Genomic DNA, 24652 nt, shown 5'->3' with positions numbered 1-24652 from the left:
GAGAGAGGATCTACACCTGCACACAGAGACCACAGTATATGGAGAGAGGATCTACACCTGCACACAGAGACCACAGTATATGGAGAGAGGGATCTACACCTGCACACAGAGACCACAGTATACCATGGAGAGAGGGATCTACACCTGCACACAGAGACCACAGTATATGGAGAGAGGGATCTACACCTGCACACAGAGACCACAGTATACCATGGAGAGAGGGATCTACACCTGCACACAGAGACCACAGTATACCATGGAGAGAGGGATCTACACCTGCACACAGAGACCACAGTATACCATGGAGAGAGGGATCTACACCTACACACAGAGACCACAGTATACCATGGAGAGAGGGATTTACACCTGCACACAGAGACCACAGAATACCATGGAGAGAGGGATCTACACCTGCACACAGAGACCACAGTATACCATGGAGAGAGGGATCTACACCTGATCTACACCTGCACACAGAGACCACAGTATACCATGGAGAGAGGGAGCTACACCTGCACACAGAGACCACAGTATACCATGGAGAGAGGGATCTACACCTGCACACAGAGACCACAGTACACCATGGAGAGAGGGATCTACACCTGCACACAGAGACCACAGTATATGGAGAGAGGGATCTACACCTGCACAGAGAGACCATGCACAGTATACGATCACATGACTCTCATCTTCATCTCACAGTGTGTGTGTGCGTGTGTGCGTGCGCGTGTGTGTGTGTCAGGGATGTTAATAGTTAATCGTTAATCGATTAATCGCTATTAAGAAATTCATCAATTAAACGTAACAATTCATCAAAAATTCTGCGGTTCTATCATTGGGCTGTTTTCTGTGAATGTAATGCTGTCTGCGCACGGCCGAGGAATGCACATGTAGGCCAGTTAAAAAACCTTGGTACTGTAGTAACTGTACATAAACGTCTCTGCTTTTGCATGTGACAAGACAAGACAGACAAGACAGACAAGACAGACAAGACTTGATTTAATTTTAGTCCTCATACAAAGATGCCATTGCCTGGCCCTGTATCTCAAATGGTCAAATAAATATTTGATTAAGGTATATTCAGTGATTTGACTTAATTCAAATATCATTATTCTTTTTTCTGGATAATCCTCCCTACTATAGAGTGTGCTGACCATATAAGGAGTTCCTCCCTGTCCCCAGTGAGCCCCTGGGGTCAAAAAACCCTAGTTTCAGTTTTGGTGGCGGGTGGCAAAGCCTTCATCCAATCAGGATGAGAGGGGCCTTCCTCCAATCATGATCGAGTGGGGGCGGGCCTTGGTGCACATGCTGTTGGCCTGTTGCACTTCCCCCCACTGTAGAGCGTGCATGTGCACATTTTGTTACCGGGGCGGACTGGGTGGTTTTCCAAATCACCCAAATCACTGAATGCTTCTTTAAGGAATATAATATGCCTTTGTTTTGTATTCTCTCTGTATACAAGCAAAATGGAAATTTTAGACATTGAGAGAATTTAAGATTCTCAGATACCAAAAAAAACAACATATCAATTATCAATTAATGAATGAATCTATAATTCCCATCCCTAGTGCGCATGTGTGCTTGCGGGTATGAAAAGTTGCCATTTGATGTCAATGAATCCAGCCTCTTTTCAGCAGAGGACATGATTAGCGATATTTGACAAGAATGCTCTAAAACGTTAGAATCCCCCACCCCCACTGCGTGACGCAGCTCATCCAGTATTCATCCATTCCAACTTTGCACAGTAGTTTGTATCAGAGGGGAGGACTCTCAACATAAGGAGGCGCGGAGAGATCTTCCGGCTGATGTATACTTGGTCGCTCGAAAATAGCTTAAACTTAGGCGACCTTACAGATTGACCGTGCGTGACACTGGCACGCAACAGAGGATAAATCGCGATTCCTCTCAGGTCTGTTGGCGTTGGGTGTATTTTCAGGGAGGAGGGGAAAAGGTTGTGTAGAACTGAGCAGAGGAAAATTTGAGGATGCAGTCATACAACAATGTCATACAACAAGTGGGTTTCTCTCTAGGGAGAGTGTGCGTGCGTGCGTGCGTGTCAGAGACACAATGGAATGGAACAGGAAGCAGGCACAACTGTACCAATATGCTATAGCTCAGCTGTATATCCCACAGCTTTGCACGGCGGTTTCCTGTGTTTAGGTTTGAGTTTCAAAGGCTTCTTGCTGTAGGTAAATGTATGAAGCGACAACATGCATCCCACCAGGGCTGCATCCTGCTTTCCTCAGTAAATGAAAGAAGGTCTGACTCTGACACAGTATGTAAGAGACCAGTGGAGATGAAACAGTATCACAGCTGAAATGTAATATGCTAAATGCTTATGCACAACAGGATATATCCTTCATATGAACATAGCCAATAATAATAATAATAATAATAATAATAATAATAATAATAATAATAATAATAATACGGGTAATAAAATAATAATAATAATAAAGATTGAATTCAAATAATCACATTTAAAAAATAATAATAATCATCACATTTCTGTGTTTCCTAATTCCTCCCTTGTTGCGGTTTTGCTAATAACAACCAAGCAGGACGTATTCATTTACAGACTTTTGAGGTTCCTTTTTCGAGTCTCCGTTTTGACCTCATCTCAGTTGACCTTGCTGGGCTTACAAAGCGTCTCCCAAGCTCTTGGGGACAGATTCGCTCCCACAAAACTGCCCGTGCCCCACCAACAAGGTCCAGTTCCAAACAGTTTCCAACATATTTCCAATTTCCAATACTATTACTTCTACTCCACTACATCTCTGAGGCAAATATTGTACTTTTACTCGACTATATTTATTTGAAAACTTTAGTCACTATACTTTGTAGATATTGATTATTATTACAAAACATACCACTTCAACCCTACAGTATATAGATTTCGGCCATTTGTATACATTTGATAACGTGAAATGGGACATTCTGCATAGTGATTACATTCTACTTCTATACATTTACTCGAGTACATTTTGAATTCCACACTTTCACTTGTAACGGAGTAGTTCTACATTGCAGTGTTAATACTTTTACTTAATTAAAATAACTGAGTACTTTTTTCCCCACTGCCTGCCTGCCAGCCAGCCAGACAGAGAGCTTAGTGAGGATCATGGAGCTCTGTGCCGTCAGCAACTCTTACACAGAGGCAGTGGACGCAGCAATGCTGAGTTATGGACCTACAGTTTATATCTTCAACCAAATAAAACGGTCTTACACGCACGCCACGCACGCACACACAAACACTTGAAATGTTTATGTATGTCCGCATAATCAGCAGTACAGGAATACCTTCTACAAAAGGACATAAACACTGCCAGTGCAGTCAGACAATAGGAGAGGACATAAACACTGCGTGCAGTCAGACAATAGGAGAGGACATAAAGGACATAAACACTGCCAGTGCAGTCAGACAATAGGAGAGGACATAAACACTGCCAGTGCAGTCAGACAATAGGAGGACATAAACACTGCCAGTGCAGTCAGACAATAGGAGGACATAAACACTGCCAGTGCAGTCAGACAATAGGAGAGGACATAAACACTGCCAGTGCAGTCAGACAATAGGAGAGGACATAAACACTGCCAGTGCAGTCAGACAATAGGAGAGGACATAAAGGACAAACACTGCCAGTGCAGTCAGACAATAGGAGAGGACATAAACACTGCCAGTGCAGTCAGACAATAGGAGAGGACATAAACACTGCCAGTGCAGTCAGACAATAGGAGAGGACATAAACACTGCCAGTGCAGTCAGACAATAGGAGAGGACATAAACACTGCCAGTGCAGTCAGACAATAGGAGGACATAAACACTGCCAGTGCAGTCAGACAATAGGAGAGGACATAAACACTGCCAGTGCAGTCAGACAATAGGAGAGGACATAAACACTGCCAGTGCAGTCAGACAATAGGAGAGGACATAAACAATGCCAGTGCAGTCAGACAATAGGAGAGCGGCCAGTTACAAAGTGCATAGAAGGCATTGTAACATACAGTATAGTCACGCACGCACGCACGCACGCACGCACGCACGCACGCACGCACGCACGCACGCACTAATAATATTAATGATAATAAATAATAATAATAATGCATTACATGATATTAATCGATTCCTGAGGCTGAGCACACAAAACACACACACACACACATACACACACATACACACACACACACACACACAGCATGCACGCTCATCCCCAGGCTCGGACACCCTGCACCACATCAAATATGTGCTGTTCTCTTATGTCATTCTAACAGCCCAGTCACACAATGGCCTTCCCAAATCTCCCCAGAGAAAACAGGTCTATGACAAGTCAGGGTCTGGTTGCCGGGGAGAACACACTTCACAGACACACGGCAGCGGGCCAATCGGAACCATGCTCTGCCACAACAGAGGCTGCCATTGGCTCTCGGGGACTCCTGAGGAATTTTCAGCACCTGGCCGATGGCAACACTTATCTGTGTGCCTGGCTGGCATCACGTGCACACACAGTGCCTGTCACCTCGAGAACAGATACGCTTAGCTAATGACTTGCATAATACGGTACCCCAACGTCCTATTATGAAGTCATATGAATATTATGCTATATTGTCTTGCTAAAATAGTGAAATAAATAGACTATTTAGAGAAGCTGAGTTGAAATGATAAACAGAATAAAGCCAAGAGGGTTCCATTTGAGTAAATATTTCTTTTTTAAGGGACACATTTACCGAGAGGTGAAACGGACCCTGCAATCTATATTATTGAACCAAAATTATTAGTTATTCACAGTTTGTTCAGTGTGAAAGAAACTACATTACAAAGAGAAGTCTCTCAAGTCCAAATGAGTCTGGCTTTGAACAGCAATGCATCTTTATCACACTTGGCTCAAATACAGCCTTCAGACAATGGTGAAATATAAGGCAGTAAAACCTCTTAGTAATGAAAGTCCATATGGAGCTGTTAAGACCACTGTCCACTGTGGTCCTATTTCAACCCTGCGGCCAAGAAACCATCAACACTAGCATATGCAGGATAGGGTTGTTAGTGAACGGACAAACCACTCCACTGTGAGTTTGGCAGTTTGTTTAAACAAAACTGTGAACGAGATGAGACGAAACCAAAAGCAGAGTGACAAAATAGATCCTCGACTTTCCTCGCGACCGAAATATCCCCTAAATACCCCCCAACCAAACCCACCCCACATCCTCATGCACTTTAGCAGCCGCACGTGATGTGTCACATCCGGAAGAAGGCACTCTTACCCCACTCTGTAGCTCGTCCATTTACCTCCACTCCTCAGGTCTTTTTGGATCCAGAGTGAATGGGTCTAACCATGGCTGGCTGATAGAGAAGATACTCATGCGGGCCAGAAGTGAGAGTTGGAAAGCCAGAGAGAGAGAGAGAGAAAGAGAGACAGAGAGAGGGGGGTATACGATATGATCCGCCCAAGTTAAATAACAGGCCTGCTAACTCCAGTGGAAAGCCGGGAGTGAGCGGTCCACCATTGGGCTCCGTTTTCCACTGAGGCTTGGTGTGTTCTGAGCGCGGGCCAAACCCAGACATTCTGCCACGGACCATGGTCTGAGGACGCAGGAGGAGACTGAAGGAGAGCAGGGAGCAAAGCAGACAGGACAGAAACCTCCTCTCTAGGACTCAACCGCAAACCACCTACTCTTTAAATTCAGCCACGGGGACCGACTGGGCCTACTTGACTTGAATGGCCGGAGCAAAAAATATGTCGAATGGACGGATAAATATACGTATAGGCCATGCCCACGCGTACTAGCAGGACGCAGACAGAGTATAATGCGAGCAGACAGGGAGACGCAAGGGCTGCCTGGAAACACGCACGCACGCACGCACACACACTCACTCACTCACTCACTCACTCACTCACTCACTCACTCACTCACTCACTCACTCACTCACTCACTCACTCACTCACTCACTCACTCACTCACTCACTCACTCACTCACTCACTCACTCACACTCACACTCACACTCACACTCACACTCACACTCACACTCACTTGAGAACAACTGTAATGTGTATACTCTCACAGTTATGTTAACACTCTGGATTGTACTGTAGTTACAGCAGAACTGCAGATGGACACAATGAACGGTGAACGCACGCGACGCACACCTTGTAACCTTGAGATTGTAATCTATTCCGCACCAGCTATGATGATTCATTCAGCAGTCCACAACCTTGTCTTTTATGGTCTCCATTACGTCACCCCCTCCCCACCATCACGGAGGGAAATAATTTCATTAGGAGTGTAGTGTGATGTTGGGAGGAAACCACCTAACTCTAAATAAAACCTCTTAACTCCATTGGACCGTCAAACTCGGACCCTGCTAAAACAGCTAACTCCACCACCTCTCCCCCTCTCATGCAAGGAATTGACAATATATAAAGTCACAACACCAACTTTGATGAGGCAGTATTGCTTTGTTGTCAACATATAAGGTTTTCTTAATTTCCTGAAAAATGCATATTTTTTCATTTTATGAAAAATTTACATTTAATTGGGTGGTTTCTTCCAGACAGCAGAGATGTATTGAATTCCCATACAGGGTTATGGCATACATACTGTATAACACTCAACAACTAAAACGTTGGGCAGCAAATAAAACCCAACTTAAGGATGAGTCAAGGACACGCCTCCCACAGATGTATCCGATGAGGTAAAAGTAGCTTGTCATCGTGCAGAGAGGAGTGTAGCTTCAGAGCTGCATTGATGATGCGCCCCGAGTGATTATTTCATGACAGTTTCATGGGAATATTATGACTAGAATCATGTTCAACACTCTGAATGGCTCTTCCGTCTGCCAATTCTGACTTCGATTGCTATAGTCTGAAATCCGGCACGCCTAAAAACGGCCTGGAGGAGACGATGCACTCTCCTTTTCGTTTGTGATTGGAAACAGACATTATGCGAACCGCTATGCAAACAGGTAGTCTGTACTGTAGCTACTGTACATACAGGCACTACTACTCGGGTAATATAGAGTACAGTTAACCCATTTAGACCTGAGGTCCATTCTACAAATGTCTTCTAAATCCTGACAGTTTTCTGGAAAACGTATCAGTGGTGCTCAAACTTTGTCATGTCAAGGAACCCCCAGAAGTATCTGTATTTGGCCACGGACCCTAAGGCATCTGCAAATATGTTGTTCCAGGGACCCCCCCCAAGAAGCAAATATTTGAGTTATTCAGATCTACAAGCTCATAGCGCGCCACCGAGTGGCGCGCTATGAACTTGTAGGTCTGCTATTTTTGAAAAATCGAAGAACGACGGACATACAAACATAGCTTTTTCAGAAAACTGTCAGGATGTAGAAGACATTTTTAGAATCTGATCTCAGGTCAAAATGGGTTAATAGGCTATGTTTTTATAGCAGGCCTAGGGCTGAACATTGGGGTCTTTCTTACCTTGTATCTGTGGGATGAACGGTGCCAACAGTTTGCCTCTTTTCTTCTCATAGCCCTTCTGAGTGATGTCCCCTGCACAGAGACAGACACAGAGAGGAACAGAGAGGAGAGGAGAGAGAGGGGGGAGGAGATGAGTCATTAGCTGATGGGACGTGTCGTGGTGTTTTGTGTGTGTGTGTGTGTGTGTGTGTGTGTGTGTGTGTGTGTGTGTGTGTGTGTGTGTGTGTGTGTGTGTGTGTGTGTGTGTGTGTGTGTGTGTGTGTGTGTGTGTGTGTGTGTGCCTGCCTGTTGCACTGGCACTACAGGGCACCATGCAGGGCTGACCGGGTCAGCAGACAATCAGCTCTCAACCACAGGATCAAAAGTGCACGAACGCAATGCATGCTAAAGAGAAGAGGTAATGCACACATACCGTACTCCGCAACTCACTCTCTCTCACGCATGCACGCACGTACAGTACACACACACACACACACACACACAGCGGTGAATTGCAAGTGAATACTTCAACGATAACATCAGCTGAGGAAGGGGCATTTAAAAGCTCATTTGTCTGCTGGATTTTGGAACCCCCCCCCCAGTATACCACAACCAAACTGCCGGCATCAGCTCAACCGGGATGTGCCTCACTTGTCTCTCCACACACACGCACGCACACACACGCACACACGCACACACAACACACAACACACACACACACACACACACACACCATTAAACGTTTGTCTGTTAAAGGCTGGCTAACCTCATGTTATTTCAAGCCTGCCTCTTTCAATTGGAATCAAAATTAATGTTTACAGACACTACGAATGGTTCCAGAGATAGGCTGCCTTGCCAGCCTTGACGATACCACGCAAACCAAAGGACACAAAGCCATCAGACGCTGCATCTGTTCCGCAGAAAGTTGTTTATAGAGAGAGGGCAACAGATATAGCATTATAGAACACCAAAGTCTGACGACATATCGCTAGATTGACTGCGAGAAAATACTAATGTTACTGCTGCCGAATTAGTTACATTTTCGCTAGAAACAGACTGTATCAAATATAAGTAACTGACTGTTGTAAACGATACACCTCCCCGACAATATCGCAGAGACAGTTTGTTTATCTTTGGAACATAATTCTTATATGAGACGATTTTAAGATCGTGGCAAACATCTAATCTCTCTTTTGGCACGGGCTAAACGGTTTGGACCTACAGGTCCACATGGACCTACAGGTCCACATGGACCTACAGGTCCATGTGGACCTACAGGTCCATGTGGACCTACAGGACAGGACAGGACACATGTAGGTCCACATGGACCTGTACAGTAGGTCCACATGGACCGGTAACCCTTCATTTTACGGTACGGTAATTACCAGGTAACTACCAGGTAATTACCTGGTAATAATAGGTATAAGTACCTGGTATTACCTGGTAACAACCAGGTAGTAGTTATAAGTATTTACCCATTAATTACCTGGTAATTACATGGTAACTTCCAGATACATTACTCAGTAATTACTATGTAATTACCAAGTATTACCCAGTATGTATAACTATTTACTGTATAATCTCCTGGTAATTATATGGAATTTACCATGGTAAATGACACACTGGTTGCCAGGTAATTACCAAGTATGTTCCTGACAATTACCAGGTATTTATACGTTTTTACTATGTAATTACCAGCTAACTACCCGGTATTTATAAGTATTTACTCTGCAACCAGGCACGATACCCTGGTTGCAGGTACTATAGGTATGTAGGTACTATAGGTATACCAAGTATTTTCAACAACTACCAGGTATTTACTCTGCTACCAGGCAAGTTACCCAGTAGGTACTAGGTCATTACCAAGTATTTTCCTGACAACTACCAGGTAATAACATGGTAACTGTATTCACTGTGTTTACATGGGTACTACCCATGTAAACAGTAGTAGCCTACCAGGAAATTACCAGTTGTTACTAGGTAATTTCCTGACAACTACCATGTAATTACCTGATAGGTACCCAGTAAGGAACAGTACAGTTCCTCCTTTCTTACTGGATACCTATCAGGTAATTACATGGTAGTTGTCAGGAAATTACCTAGTAACAACTGGTCATTTCCTGGTAGGCTACCCATGCGTTTACATGGGTAGTACCCATGTAAACACAGTGATTACAGTTACCATGTAATTACCTGGTAGTTGTCAGGAACATTACCAGTTGTTACTAGGTAATTTCCTGACAACTACCATGTAATTACCTGATAGATATCCAGTAAGAAAGGAGGAACTGTACTGTGAAAGGAAGTGTGCTTTATTTCCATGATATTACCATGTACCTACCTGGTAATTGTAGATTATAATCCTCCCCATTACCCATCAGGGTGTATTTTGAACTTTGAACTTTGAACTTTGAATTTTGAACTGGCAATAACTGTTAATTACCAGGTATTTACTGTGTAAATTAACAGGTAAAACCAAGCAAGTTACCGTGTAAGAAATGGAATTGTACTGTGAAAGGAAGCGTGGTTTGTTACAGTGAAAGTACAGGGTAATATTATGGAAACAAACCACGCTTCCTTTCACAGTACAGTTCCACCTTTCTTACACGGTAACTTGCTTGGTTTTACCTGTTAATTTACACAGTAAATACTTGGTAATTAACAGTTATTGCCAGTTCAAAATTCAAAGTTCAAAGTTCAAAATACAAAAAATATGTTTACATGGGTACTACCCATGGCAATAACTGTTAATTACCAGGTATTTACTGTGTAAATTAACTGGTAAAACCTTGCAAGTTACCGTGTAAGAAAGGTGGAACTGTACTGTGAAAGGAAGCGTGGTTTGTTACAGTGAAAGTACAGGGGAATATTATGGAAACAAACCACGCTTCCTTTCACAGTACAGTTCCACCTTTCTTACACGGTAACATGCAAGGTTTTACCTGTTAATTTACACAGTAAATACCTGGTAATTAACAGTTATTGCCATGGGTAGTACCCATGTAAACGTATTTTTTGTATTTTGAACTTTGAACTTTGAACTTTGAATTTTGAACTGGCAATAACTGTTAATTACCAAGTATTTACTGTGTAAATTACCAGGTAAAACCAAGCAAGTTACCGTGTAAGAAAGATGGAACTGTACTGTGAAAGGAAGCGTGGTTTGTTTCCATAATATTACCCTGTACTTTCACTGTAACAAACCATGCTTCCTTTCACAGTACAATTCCACCTTTCTTACACGGTAACTTGCTTGGTTTTACCTGTTAATTTACACAGTAAATACCTGGTAATTAACATTTATTGCCAGTTCAAAATTCAAAGTTCAAAGTTCAAAATACACCCTGATGGGTAATGGGGAGGATTATAATCTACAATTACCAGGTAGGTACATGGTAATATCATGGAAATAGAGCACACTTCCTTTCACAGTACAGTTCCTCCTTTCTTACTGGATACCTATCAGGTAATTACATGGTAGTTGTCAGGAAATTACCTAGTAACAACTGGTATTTTTCCTGACAACTACCAGGTAATTACATGGTAACTGTAATCACTGTGTTTACATGGGCACTACCCATGTAAACGCATGGGTAGCCTACCAGGAAATTACCAGTTGTTACTAGGTAATTTCCTGACAACTACCATGTAATTACCTGATAGGTATCCAGTAAGAAAGGAGGAACTGTACTGTTCCTTACTGGGTACCTATCAGGTAATTACATGGTAGTTGTCAGGAAATTACCTAGTAACAACTGGTAATTTCCTGGTAGGCTACTACCCACGTGTTTCATGGGTAGTACCCATGTAAACACAGTGAATACAGTTACCATGTTATTACCTGGTAGTTGTCAGGAAAATACTTGGTAATGACCTAGTACCTACTGGGTAACTTGCCTGGTAGCAGAGTAAATACCTGGTAGTTGTTGAAAATACTTGGTATACCTATAGTACCTGCAACCAGGGTATCGTGCCTGGTTGCAGAGTAAATACTTATAAATACCGGGTAGTTAGCTGGTAATTACATAGTAAAAACGTATAAATACCTGGTAATTGTCAGGAACATACTTGGTAATTACCTGGCAACTAGTGTGTCATTTACCATGGTAAGTTCCATATAATTACCAGGAGATTATACAGTAAATAGTTATATATACTGGGTAATACTTGGTAATTACATAGTAATTACTGAGTAATGTATCTGGAAGTTACCATGTAATTACCAGGTAATTAATGGGTAAATACTTATAACTACTACCTGGTTGTTACCAGGTAATACCAGGTACTTACCTATTATTACCAGGTAATTACCTGGTAGTTACCTGGTAATTACCGTACCGTAAAATGAAGGGTTACCCATGGACCTACATGTGGTTACGTTATATTTGTAAACTCTCAGTCTCAGACTCATTTGACATGAAGGATTTTACTGTGTAGGTCTGCTTGTCTACGGCAGGCCAGGGGTGGGCAACTTTGAGCTGAGTCCCACACTCACTCCAGAGGGTCACATATGCATATATACTGCCGGGCAGAAACCTCAACGAAACAAACGTTTATTTTTATTGGAATCCTGAGAGGTAAAAATGTTATTTAATTTCATGAGCATTTAGTTATGTTATCTTTATGAACTTAAATACAAGTACACTGGACATCAAAAAAAAATAAAAAAATAAGCGGTTGATGTTTGCATGTTTGGAAGTGTAACAGCTGAAATAAATATCGGTATTCCGATATTAACCTGCGGGTCGCATTAAGTGAAGGTCCGCCAGTTGCCCATCATGGTCTACTACGGTATGTCAGTTTCTTGTAACACAAAATATTACACATGTAAGTCGTAATATAGTGTATTATACAAAATGTAAATAGAAACACACATCCATTTACATTCAGGACCTGCTTAAAAACACAGAATAACAGAAGTAGGTCACAGAGTCAATTGGAGTGTTTTGGATAATTCTGGGTGAGTTTGGTGTGTGTGTGTGTGTGTGTGTGTGTGTGTGTGTGTGTGTGTGTGTGTGTGTGTGTGTGTGTGTGAGAGAGAGAGAGAGAGAGAGAGAGAGAGACTCTGCTGGGCCAGACCATGGCTGATTGTGTGAAGGCTCTTTCTGCTGCAGACAAAAGCTATATTGATTCACACCAAGTGGGCTGACTGACAACAGCAAAGACACGCTAGTCTCTCTCTATCTCTCTCTCTGTATATATCTCTCACACACCCACACAGAGAACACATGCATGAGAAATTAGATTTTGCCAACATGCATGAACATGAATGAAATTCAAATTAATTGATTAATGTGTCTGTGTGTGATGATTCCACTTCTTCACTGTCTTTGTCTTCCACAAAACCATTTTTTGTGGGCTTGATATTCACTGTTTATTGGTCAATGTATTTAATTACAATTTTTATTATTTATTTATTTTTAGGGGTCTAGAGAGTCTCGCATTGCCTCCCACAATGTATGATGGAAGTATTTTTGAATGCTTCCGTCATACAGTCTGGAGCAACGGAAGCTCTGAAAATGATCAGCCGGTGAAGCGGATGTGACGCCCATCTTTGCAGTTGCTTAAATTTGTCCTATATATCAAAATTATCGAAGGAAATATATAAATATATATTTTAAGATATTTTAAATTTCGTGAACGGAAATTAAGAACAGATGACAGCTTTCGTTCTCGGCTTTTGGCGGGTGTGGTTCCAGAGTCTTCCAGACTCTATAGCATTGGGAGATTGTGGAATAGTTGGCTGGCTACATGAGCCCACCATTCACATGGGGGCCACAGCGTTATTAGACCCTTCCTTTTTTCCCAGAATGATTTGCATGAATCCAATTCCTGCTGCTGCTGTAACACTAATGAGAAATGGCACCAGCCCCAGTCATGACAACAGCGTGTGTGTGTGTGTGTGTGTGTGTGTGTGTGTGTGTGTGTGTGTGTGTGTGTGTGTGTGTGTGTGTGTGTGTTGTGTCTGGCTTTAAAGGCAGGTGTTGGTCCCATTGGTCACAACACTGTCCAGTCCCAGGCCCTGAGTCATCAGTGACAGCTGAATGACCAGAGTGTTAAATGACCAGGGGAACTGGGGGACAGATAACAATACAGCACTGTCCACTGGCTGACCTGGCACTGCCTCTGTCTGCTGGGATGTCCTGAGAGAGTGTGTGTGTGTGTGTGTGTGTGTGTGTGTGTGTGTGTGTGTGTGTGTGTGTGTGTGTGTGTGTGTGTGTGTGTGTGTGTGTGTGTGTGTGTGTGTGTGTGTGTGACGTGCGTGTGTGCATGCGTGCACCACAGCAGCATGACAGCCACACAATAGAATGCCATTCTCTGGGAAGCCTCCAGTTCCTAGCTAGAAGTCCACAGTGGTGGAAAAAGTACTCACATGTTTTACTTAAGTAAAAGTCAAAAATGTACTTGAGTAAAAGTAGAAAATAGCAGATTTCCTTCCACACACTGATCCATCAACTGATCTGTCTCTGAGTCTCTCTGCTAGCTGGAGAACAAACAGCTCCTCATTAATATGGAGGAATGAACTGAACCATTCAATGGTGGTAACTAAACAATGACCCTTACCCCAAACCACAGGCAGGCAAAGGCGGGAATGATCAACAGTATATGATCTTGCCATTTCCTGTGCGTGTGTGTGTGTGTGTGTGTGTGTGTGTGTGTGTGTGTGTGTGTGAAAGTTTGTGCATGCTTATTTTCTTATCCACATCCTCTCTTTCCCTCCTACATCCTTCAAAGATACGTGAGAGGCCATTAGCCGAGCCCGATGGGGGGCCGAACTTGTTTTACTTATTTGATAGTAATAAAGTACAACCTGACTGCCCTATTTTACAAAATACTAGTCTAAACATTGGTAATCAGTGGCCTATAGGAACCAAAAATCTGGCATCGGTCGAGCTCTTGTCATCACAATGTTTCAAAAAAGAGGGAGAGGCTGGTAAAGGATAGCGGGATATGGATATGAGTGGATGGACAGAAATAGCCTCGCAGTGGCCAGACACGAATCTGCCGGTGCAAAACAGAAATTGCCCTCGGCGGCTGCGGGCAGTGTGATAGAAGTATGACCAAGCGAGGCTAAGACAAAAAGAGGGATGCTAGAATGGAAACGAATATGGCACGCCTAATTTCACAGCCCAGATAGGGTGAGGGTGGCAGCGACAACCGACAACTTAAGCCTCCATCATCTGCAGTGGAATGGGAAACCTCTCATCCATCCACACACACACACACACACAGTCACACACAGTCACACACACACACACAGTCACACACACACACACACACACACACACACACACACACACACACACACACACACACACACACACACACACACACACTACAGGCTGTGTCGTGTAATTGAGTCAGGCGGAGTAGGTATAAAACCTTCGATTACAGAGCAGCAGCACCTGGCTGGGAGGAGATGAGAAAAACAGCGTCAGTCACACCGCGCCAGTGGAGAGGAACTCGTGGAGGAGTTGGAGGGAGGTGTCAAACAGAGAAAATTCAGTACAAGCCCAGAAAAGGAGGAGAAAAAAGACGAACAAGAGTGTCAAAGAGAGAGTGACAAAGAGAGAGAGAGAGAGAGAGAGAATGGCAAGGCAGGTCTGGTCCTGCCTCTGTCTCTCACGTGATGAATATAGTGGATTAGCGATGGGGAACCCAGCTGGAAACACTGGCTTTTCCACCTCTCCTCCTTCCTTCCTTCCTTCCTTCCTTCCTTCGCCAGAAGCCCCAGCTCTCCTTTGTTCCCTTCATCGTCGCCTCCTCTTCAACCCTGCGTCACTTCTTCCTTCCTTCCGCTCATCCCTCTCTTGAGCGGTGCCTCCGCTCCATTACGCAGCTATGTGTGTCCCTATACATATACGTACATACGTGTATGTGTGTCTGTATCTGTGTCCGAGCATGGAAAGCTGCAATACAGTAACTCTGTCATTTCTCAACCATTTCGGACGCGGGAAGGCTCGCCGGAACCGGGCTGCCCCCCTGGGCACGTTACTGGGGGTCTGGATGTTGAGGGGACCCCCCCAGGGGACCCTCACAGGGTACAGTTGCCCCGCTCACTTCACACAGGTGTGATTCTTTTTGTAAGCCATTCTAACTCCTCTGAACCACTTCCAACCTGGCATCTCTGAACCACTTCCAACCTGGCATCTCATGTCAGACTATAGGCAAGAATTCTCACAGATATCCTCGACTATTCCCCGTATAAGCACATAGGGCTGAAGGGGTTACGTCATACTTGTCATATGATATAACCCGTTTTTGCGGGAACACGCGGTACGATAAGGATCAGGACTGTTTCCTGGAGGCTGGTGGACACTGTTCCAGAAGCTTCGTCATCCTACAGTAGAGTTACCATAACCATGTGGTCCCCCAAATCTAATTTCCACGGGACGAGACGGTCAGTCATGTGACACTCCAGAGTCCAGACCAGTGACAGCCAGGGAGAGAGAGAGAGTCAATCTACTGCCTTATTGACAGTAGATGACTGATGGCTATCGAGTGGAGCCCGTGCATCGCTGTACGACAGGACCCTGTTAGAGCAGTGGTTCCCAAACTGTGGTGCGTGCACCCCTTGTGGTGCGTGTGTGCACCCCTTGTGGTGCGCGAGTGCCTTCTAGGGGGTGCGCGACAGCATGAAAAGGCTAATGGTTTTATTTACCTAAATATAATATACCTAAATATATTAACATAATGCCAATATATGGTAAGTATATGCAGAATATAGCATGCTGCATATATATGCCATATTCAGGTTCATATATGTGCATATATGTGGATAAATAGGAAATATATGTCTCTATGCTTATACAATTTATATTTCCATGAAAAGGCTAATGGTGAAAAGGCTAAAGGCTAATGGTGGTGGGATTAACAGGGGGCGCATGGCCAAAAAGGTTTGGGAACCGCTGCATTAGAGAATTAATTATCTTGCATCTCCAGAGACATGAGTCTCTTTAAACAGGAGGAGGGGGATGGGGGGGCAGTTGGGGTGTCTGACTGCAACTCTCCAAAGTATTGACAGGGAAGTGCCTTCAGTAGCCATGGCGAGTTACAGGAGAAGACACGGAACAACACCAAGGCTTTAAAAAATGCAAAAGTAGCAGATCTGTAGATTGGATGCAGATCTTCTGCATTTGTGTATTTTGTGTGTATTTTGTGTGTGTGTGTGTGTGTGTGTGTGTGTGTGTGTGTGTGTGTGTGTGTGTGTGTGTGTGTGAGTAGCCATGGCGAGTTACAGGAGAAGACACGGTACAACACCAAGGCTTTAAAAAAATGCAAAAGTAGCAGATCGGATTTTCGCACCGCGTTTCGAGCTCGTAGATCTGCTCATTTTGATACTTTTGTGTGACTGTGACACTATAGACTAGTATACGTAGGCATTAATTGACCAAAAACACAAAAAGTTAGAATATGGAGATAAAGAGGTTTGGGCCCGACGACACAAGCAATCATTGAATCTTGTTTTGGAATCATGATGATTATTTTCTTTTTTTTTTTGCTTTTTTGGGAATGTTTTTTGAAAATGTTTCAAAATAATAATTATTAAAAATGTAGGAAACCAAAAAAAAGGGACCCATAGAAATAAAAATGTGTCCAGTGTTTGGGAAACAGAGACTGTATACTGAAGCACAGTGAAGCAGCTTAGCTATACTGCAGTGCACACACCGCTATGCATCCACCACACGTCACGCATGCAGTACACATAATCTCTCTGTCTCTCTATTTTCTTCCATACACAACGCACACCCAGGTGCAGCCTTCTGCACGGTCGGAGATGTCAACACAACGCCACACACACACACACACGTGCGCCCGTCCTCCAGATGGCACAGTGCCCAGCGTCTCCCGGTCTGCCCTGTTCTGCCTTCCGTTCTGACGCCTGCTGGGAATGTGCGAGTGGATACTTCAATTCCATCATTTCAATTCCTGCTTCCCCCCAACATATAACATGCATATGCAAATGTTAGCACACACACACACTGGCCCCCGGAGCAGGATCACAGTACACGCACGCACGCACACACACACACGCACACGCACACGCACGCACACACACACACACACACACACACACACACACACACACACACACACACACACACACACACACACACACACACACACACACACACACACACACACACACACACACACACACACACACACACACACACACACACACACGCAGTGAGGACTGGAGTAGGAATATATATGCAGTGCTTGGACTCAAATTGTCACAGTGTAACGAGCCCTGAATGTGTGAATGCTCTCTTCCCCAGGCTGTCAACTTAAGAACAGAATCCCCACCGAAACGTTGCGTTGAGACCCACATGCATAGGAACTGTGTTTGTGCCTTGTGTGTATGTGTGTGTGTGTGTGTGTGTGTGTGTGTGTGTGTGTGTGTGTGTGTGTGTGTGTGTGTGTGTGTGTGTGTGTGTGTGTGTGTGTGTGTGTGCTTGTTTGTTGACATCTACGTGCATAGTAACTGTTTGTTTGTGTGCAATATACTCATGAACATATTATAGAGGCATACTGTAGATTGGATGCAGATCTTCTGCATTCGTGTATTTTGTGTGTGTGCGTGCTTGTTTGTGTTTATTCTGAAAACCATTGTGCCCTAAAATAAAAACACGGTTTCTCTATGCCAATTTATCTCTCCAACACCGACAGATTGACACACGGACGGACGGACAAGACAGACTTTTGGCCCAATGCACGCCCCCTCACATCCCACCACCACCCTGACACTAGTCCCAGTGCCAGGCTGACCAGCCATGTGCCAAAGCCACTACCCAAGCCGTCTGTCCGGCAGCCACCTAAAACCAAAATGCTAAACATTCAGGCAGGCCAGCCTTCCCTGGGCTGCACTCATTTCGCTTCAACAAAAGCAGCTACATAGAGAGCTGTCAGGAATAACTGTATAGCGGTGTTGTGCACAAAAAATAGGCAATCTCCAATAAGCTTGTCGATTAGACATCAGCTTTCTATATCTGGAAAACACGTACCATCTTAAAGATTCATTCAATGTTCTTCTCAGCGTTCTTCAAAGCCAGCTGAAAGGACAGATGGTACCCAGGTTAAACTCTGAGAGTAAATATCTGATGATCTGTGCAGCTTCCTTCAGCCTCCCTAATAGACATGGGACTGTAAAGCCTCATTTATATAATGCTTCGCCAGGTTTCCAAACAGATGCAACGCATTTTGTGTTGTGAGTACGTAGCTTTCCCACACATTTTTACCAATGAATTTCCAAAACTTTAGCAAAGCTTTTCCAGAATATTTTACCCAATTTCCAGGCCTATATAACAATCAATCAGCGCAATAATGAGTCTCTTACGCCTATGTGCAATGCCCAAAGACAGGCAGTGTGGCAAAAGCATATAATGGTATAATTTCATTCCAAATGTTGTGCCAAATCTTTTGCTACACCAGTGACACCACCTATCCCAAGGCACAGGATCACACTACAGCACGTTGTGAGCTTGTAGATCGGTTTCTGTCATGTCCGGAACACATTAGGCTGCAACCATGCAGCCCATTCAGAAAAAAACTACTTGTGTTACATATTTTGAACTAAATCAATAGCCAAAAACAAATATTTTTTCCATGAACTTTGATAAATTCAAAACCTTTTCCAGGACTGGAAAATGTCTTTTCTAATTTCAAAATATTTCCAGGATTTTCATGGCCGTGGCAACCTCTGCTATTTTCTATACGCATGACACCGTCGTGCCACCAATTCTGAATCGTGCCCAAACTGTCAGTGCTGAAGCTGAAGGAGATGGGAAAAGACAGACACAGTCATATGGGGGGGATGGAGGACAAATCACAGAAACAATTATAGAAGAGGAGAGAGAAAGAGTGGACCCATGGCCATGCTACATACATACCATGTGCACAGTGCATAACATAACACAAGCTGGCTGAAGAAGGTCTGTGTATCTTTTACAGACAAAAAACGAAACGGGTGGACAAACGGAACAGACGAGAACAAAGCTGAGGCTGTATATGTGCAACATAGCGGTCCCTTAATAAGGTGTCAGCAAACATGTGTAGAGAATAGAGATTCATTTCACACACACACACACACACACACACACACACACACACACACACACACACACACACACACACACACACACACACACACACACACACACACACACACACACACACACACACACACACACACACACACACACACACACACATTACGCATTTCATCCACATCTCACATGCGGTGCAGAATCACATCACTCACATGCTGCAGCTGGGGAACAAGACAGACCAGCGGTCTCTACAGAAGTGAGAGGAGAGAAGGATGGAGAGAGATGACCGGAGGAGGAGGGGGAAAAAGCCAGCAGCAGGATCCACACACACACACACAGTCACACACACACACACACACACACACACACACACACACACACACACACACACACACACACACACACACACACAGTCACACAGTCACACAGTCACACACACAGTCACACAGTCACACACACACACACGCGCTACCTCCAGGAAGTCGTAGCATCACAAGTCAGGCCCTTCAGACTCCTTTGTTTCCTTTGATGATAAGAGCTGGAGAATGAACTAACCCGAATGGGTCGCTTCATTCTCTTCCATTCACTCCCCTCCCTCTCTCTCTCTCTCTCTCTCTCTAACCATGCGCTCCCATTTACCCCCCCTTGATCGACTACCTCTGCTGCGCCCCCTTCATCCCTCCCTCTCTCTCTCTGTCTCTCACACACAAACCCCACACTATCTCTCGCTCCATCCGTCCTTCCTCCCAGCTAAGGTCTTCACACAAAGCCACGCTAGGCTCCAGGATTAGGGTGTCAAAGCATCCACACTGCCCTGCCCCAACCTTCCCACATACCGAACTTGCAGCTCGTTCACAGACGCATGCAAACACACACACACATACACTGAATAAACACACGCAATAACCCCCCATACGCGCACACACGCACACACGCACACACACACACACACACACACACACACACACACACACACACCCTTAGTCTGTCACAACATGCTTCTCTAGGTCAAAAGGCAAGTATTTAGGCAACCTCCTTTCATTGTCAACAACATTGTTACACAGTGTAACGGTGTTAATTTAACTCAAATTAAATTACCACTTTGTGTTACTGTGTAATACAACTGCAGGCTAATGACCAAGGCTTTACAAATATACTGTAGCTGTAACACTCTATAGTATGAACTTAATGCACATGTAGGGGTGTGCCAATATATCAATATCACGATACTACATCCCACATATTAGGCCTATAGTGCAAACACCTGTCCCTCAAAATCTCAATATAAAATACTTCGCCCTTGAAACAACTAAGCCCTTCAATGTGTGTGTGTGTGTGTGTGTGTGTGTGTGCGTGCGTGCGTGCGTGCGTGCGTGCGTGCGTGTGTGCGTGCGTGCGTGCCCATACAGAGGGGGGGGGTTTAGGGATCAGTTCACCCCACGGCAGTCAACCCCAATTAATAGCTGCACATAATTAAGATCCATTATTGCTCATTAACATACAGCGATAACAGGATGGGCGACAACACTCCCGCCCACACATACGCCTACAAACAAATGATCCTCAATGCTTCTGCAGACTGAGGAAAAAACTGCACTACAACTCTCACCTTGGGTGAGCAACAAAGATCTGACTGGGATGGATTTGTAACAGCGATTATTAAGTTCTGTAAATCACATACTGTACAGTATGTGTATTGACTGTACAGACTTGTGTATTGACTAAGTGTTAGTTAATTGATGAAGTACAGTTGCTCAGCTATTACATTTTTTTTTCTTCAGGCAGAGACAGCATCAAGCAGAAGGATAATCAATTTCACAGACATTTTGTTTCTGTAGGAGGTGAGTCGTCTAGAAATGGATCTGTGAGCCTGTGAAACTGTCTGTGAGGCTGCCTGGAGATAAACTCTCACAACCACTGGAGCGATCAGAGCCAATGTCTTGAGTATGCTGCCAGTAGGCCAAGGAAGTAACTCAATATCAAACTTTATTTTTTACAATGGAAGTCAACGGGGGTCAGATAAGGCTACCTCGCCCAAATGGGCTCTATGCACACAGAATAACTCCATTTGGCGATTTTGGAACCCACTCAAGGACGCTTTGAGAGGGGACTGCCCATAGACCAGTATTTCCAGTGAGCACCCTGACTCTGTTTGACCATAATGGAATAGAGCCCCCATTAGTATCATCGGTAACACCTGAAGGATGTAGGGAAGGGGCCCAAGTTCTTTCCAAAATGGCGTGTGTGCATAATCGATCCCATTCAGAGTCAGACTTCTGTCATAAATGACAAAACTCATGGAGTAAGACTGATGTGGTGTTTCTGTGCCAGTGCAGGGGAAAGGAAGGGGAAGTGAGTGAAGAGCGCTTGACACAGAGGGTCAGATGTGGAAACAGAATGGCTGACATGCAGGGAGGAGACGACGGGGGAGGATTTAAAGAGGATGGGGGCAAAGAAAGAGAAAACGGATAACAGATAATGGAGGAGGACATGATTAAAAAGGTAATAACTTCCTCCTCCTCCTCCTCTCCCGTGATCCACACATGTGTGTGCGCACGCACGCGCGCGCGCGCACGCACACACACACACACACCTCCAACATCCCTGATCGTAAAACGCCTGGGTGTCTCACTGTCTCCATCCATCATGGGGCCCAATCACGCTGTCGTATCGCTTTTAATTAAGTAGTGCCAACCAATTAGGGCGTAGAGTGAGGCCAACACAAGTGCTTTAGTATCCTTTTCCTCCCCACAAACGCATACAGTACACACGGGGATAGACACACAACTGCTGCATCGCACGCACGCACACACACACACACACACACACACACAGTGGCACACGCACTATCCCTCAGGCTCTGTGTGGCTCTGTGGAGGGGAGCAGACAGACAGCGTGAATAATAAGACATTTGGGGGGCTGCAGCTGTGCAATGGTGCAATTAACAGCTGCACACACACACACACACACACACACACACACACACACACACACACACACACACACACACACACACACACACACACACACACACACACACACACACACACACACACACACACACACACACACACACACACACACACACACCTTTCGTGTACAGTAATCATTGGTTAAGTGCAATGTGAGTCCACGGGGACTCTAGTGTGGAGTGGGATGGGTTGAGTGAATGGGTCACTGTGTGTGTGTGTGTGTGTGTGTGTGTGTGTGTGTGTGTGTGTGTGTGTGTGTGTGTGTGTGTGTGTGTGTGTGTGTGTGTGTGTGTGTGTATGTGTGCTTGCGTGCGTGCGTGCGTGCCTCGAGGGATCCATTACAGTCTAGTCGTCTCAGTCCCATCTATATAGCATATGATGACACCTGGGCTATACGGTCAACCACTATATGAAAAGCAAGGGGTTCACATTCTTATCATAGAATAACTACTGCAGCTAGAATCGCCTCGCTTCATAGTTCATACCCAGCCTGTTGATATGCTGAAAGGACTGAGAAGTTGAAAAGCCCTTTCTGCCCTATAGGGATGATAATGGCTAACAGATGTATAACCTTGGATAACGATGATATACAGTACAGGTGTTTTATTTTTATTTGTACAATACATAGTTCCAATTAAAAGGGGATTGAATTATGAAACCCCCTAAACTAGGACTTGAACGATGACTTGAAGGTCGAAATATACTCCCATATTCACACCTGGAAGAATCTTGTAATATGAATTATGAATGCAGGCACCCTAAAGTGGACCATACATTTAAATGTTTGTTGTTGGTTGAAGTTGTCTCAATGGCTCATTCACATGTGTGTGTGTGTGTGTGTGTGTGTGTGTGTGTGTGTGTGTGTGTGTGTGTGTGTGTGTGTGTGTGTGTGTGTGCACGTGCGTGTGCACGTGCATATGACTCACTGCTGACTGAAAGCTGTTGCGTGGAAGGCTACGTGACCAATGACCTTGTGTACTGGATTTGATTCATCAACATCTACAGGCTGCAGACATTATGTTAAACGAGGATCGTTTTAGACACCACACACCTGCGCTATATTGAGTTTCCCTGAGTTGCACCTTCTGATTGTCACGGTATAATTCTCACTGCACACCATTCAGAAGATGTCAGTCACCCACAGCGAGCAAACAAACAAGCAAGCAAACAGCCCTACATTTAGACACTCAAAATAAACTGTGGCCATTAGAAAAGTAATGGAGTTACAAAACAGAAAGTGATTTGTTTGTGTTGTGTGGGTCAGTTTGTATGTGCGTGTGTATTTGCTTCAGTAATACATAGTACAGTACGTACTACGTAGTTACAAGTACAAGTATTATCTGTGTGTGTGTGTGTGTGTGTGTGTGTGTGTGTGTGTGTGTGTGTGTGTGTGTGTGTGTGTGTGTGTGTGTGTGTGTGTGTGTGTGTGTGTGTGTGTGTGTGTGTGTGTGTGTGTGTGTGTGTGTGTGTGTGTGCGAGAGTGTTTGTGTGCGCAACACTGCGCGTGTGTGGGGGTGTTTATAGAGCGAGACATCAGTGTGACAGGCGTGACCAGTGTGGGCCCCTCCAAGTAAAGGACTTGGGGGACATAAGAATGTGTTCACAACCAACCAACCCACACTGCTGTACTGCACAACACAATCATTTAACTGAGTTTAACAAAAGGTAACCACATGGACCCACAAGGGCCAGTTCGGTTACATTTGTACACTCTCTGAATTTCAAATGGATACATTAACACCAACAGTGTTTTACTGTGTGTACACCCTGCATTCAGACCACCTGGTGAGTAGTCATGTGGCCCATAGACGGGGTTTCTAGACTGCACAGTCTGGGGTCAGAATGTGGTACTCTTTACAGCAGTGGTTCTCAAACATTTCCATGCCAAGGACCCCCCAAACTGATATTGGTGTGAGTGTGTGACCTTGTACATCTGCTATTATTGAATAGCCAACATATAGATAAAATGGTTAAAATGATTTAGCTGGGAACCCCCCCAAGGAACCCCTGGGGGTCCCCGGACCCCCCTTTGAAAGGTACACCCTGTGGACATGATGCTAGTGACACTGTGGCAAGCAGGGAGGCACTACGATTTGTAGTCTTTGGTATGACTTAGCCAGGGATTTAACCCCGACTTCCCACTACCAGGCCACACAATCAGGCCACAACACCATTGAACTGGGCTCTCGCACAATTAATGTATATCCTGTG

General features: G+C 44.5%; 1 protein-coding gene across 3 annotated transcripts in view; it reads right to left on the bottom strand.

Annotated features, from left to right (window-relative positions):
* dip2a (disco-interacting protein 2 homolog A) overlaps positions 1 to 24652 on the bottom strand; it is a 128369-nt gene that overhangs the window by 53794 nt on the left and 49923 nt on the right. For all 3 annotated transcript variants that reach the window (XM_079517515.1, XM_079517513.1, XM_079517514.1), the window contains exon 2: positions 7438 to 7509. In XM_079517515.1, the coding sequence (XP_079373641.1) occupies positions 7438 to 7509 (72 nt within the window). The remainder of the gene's footprint in view (positions 1 to 7437; positions 7510 to 24652) is intronic.

Source organism: Electrona antarctica (genome assembly GCF_951216825.1).
Source record: "Electrona antarctica genome assembly, chromosome: 13".
NCBI classification, from domain to species: domain Eukaryota; kingdom Metazoa; phylum Chordata; class Actinopteri; order Myctophiformes; family Myctophidae; genus Electrona; species Electrona antarctica.
The sequence above is the reverse complement of the archived record's forward strand: the minus strand, read 5'-3'. Positions and strand labels throughout refer to the sequence as shown.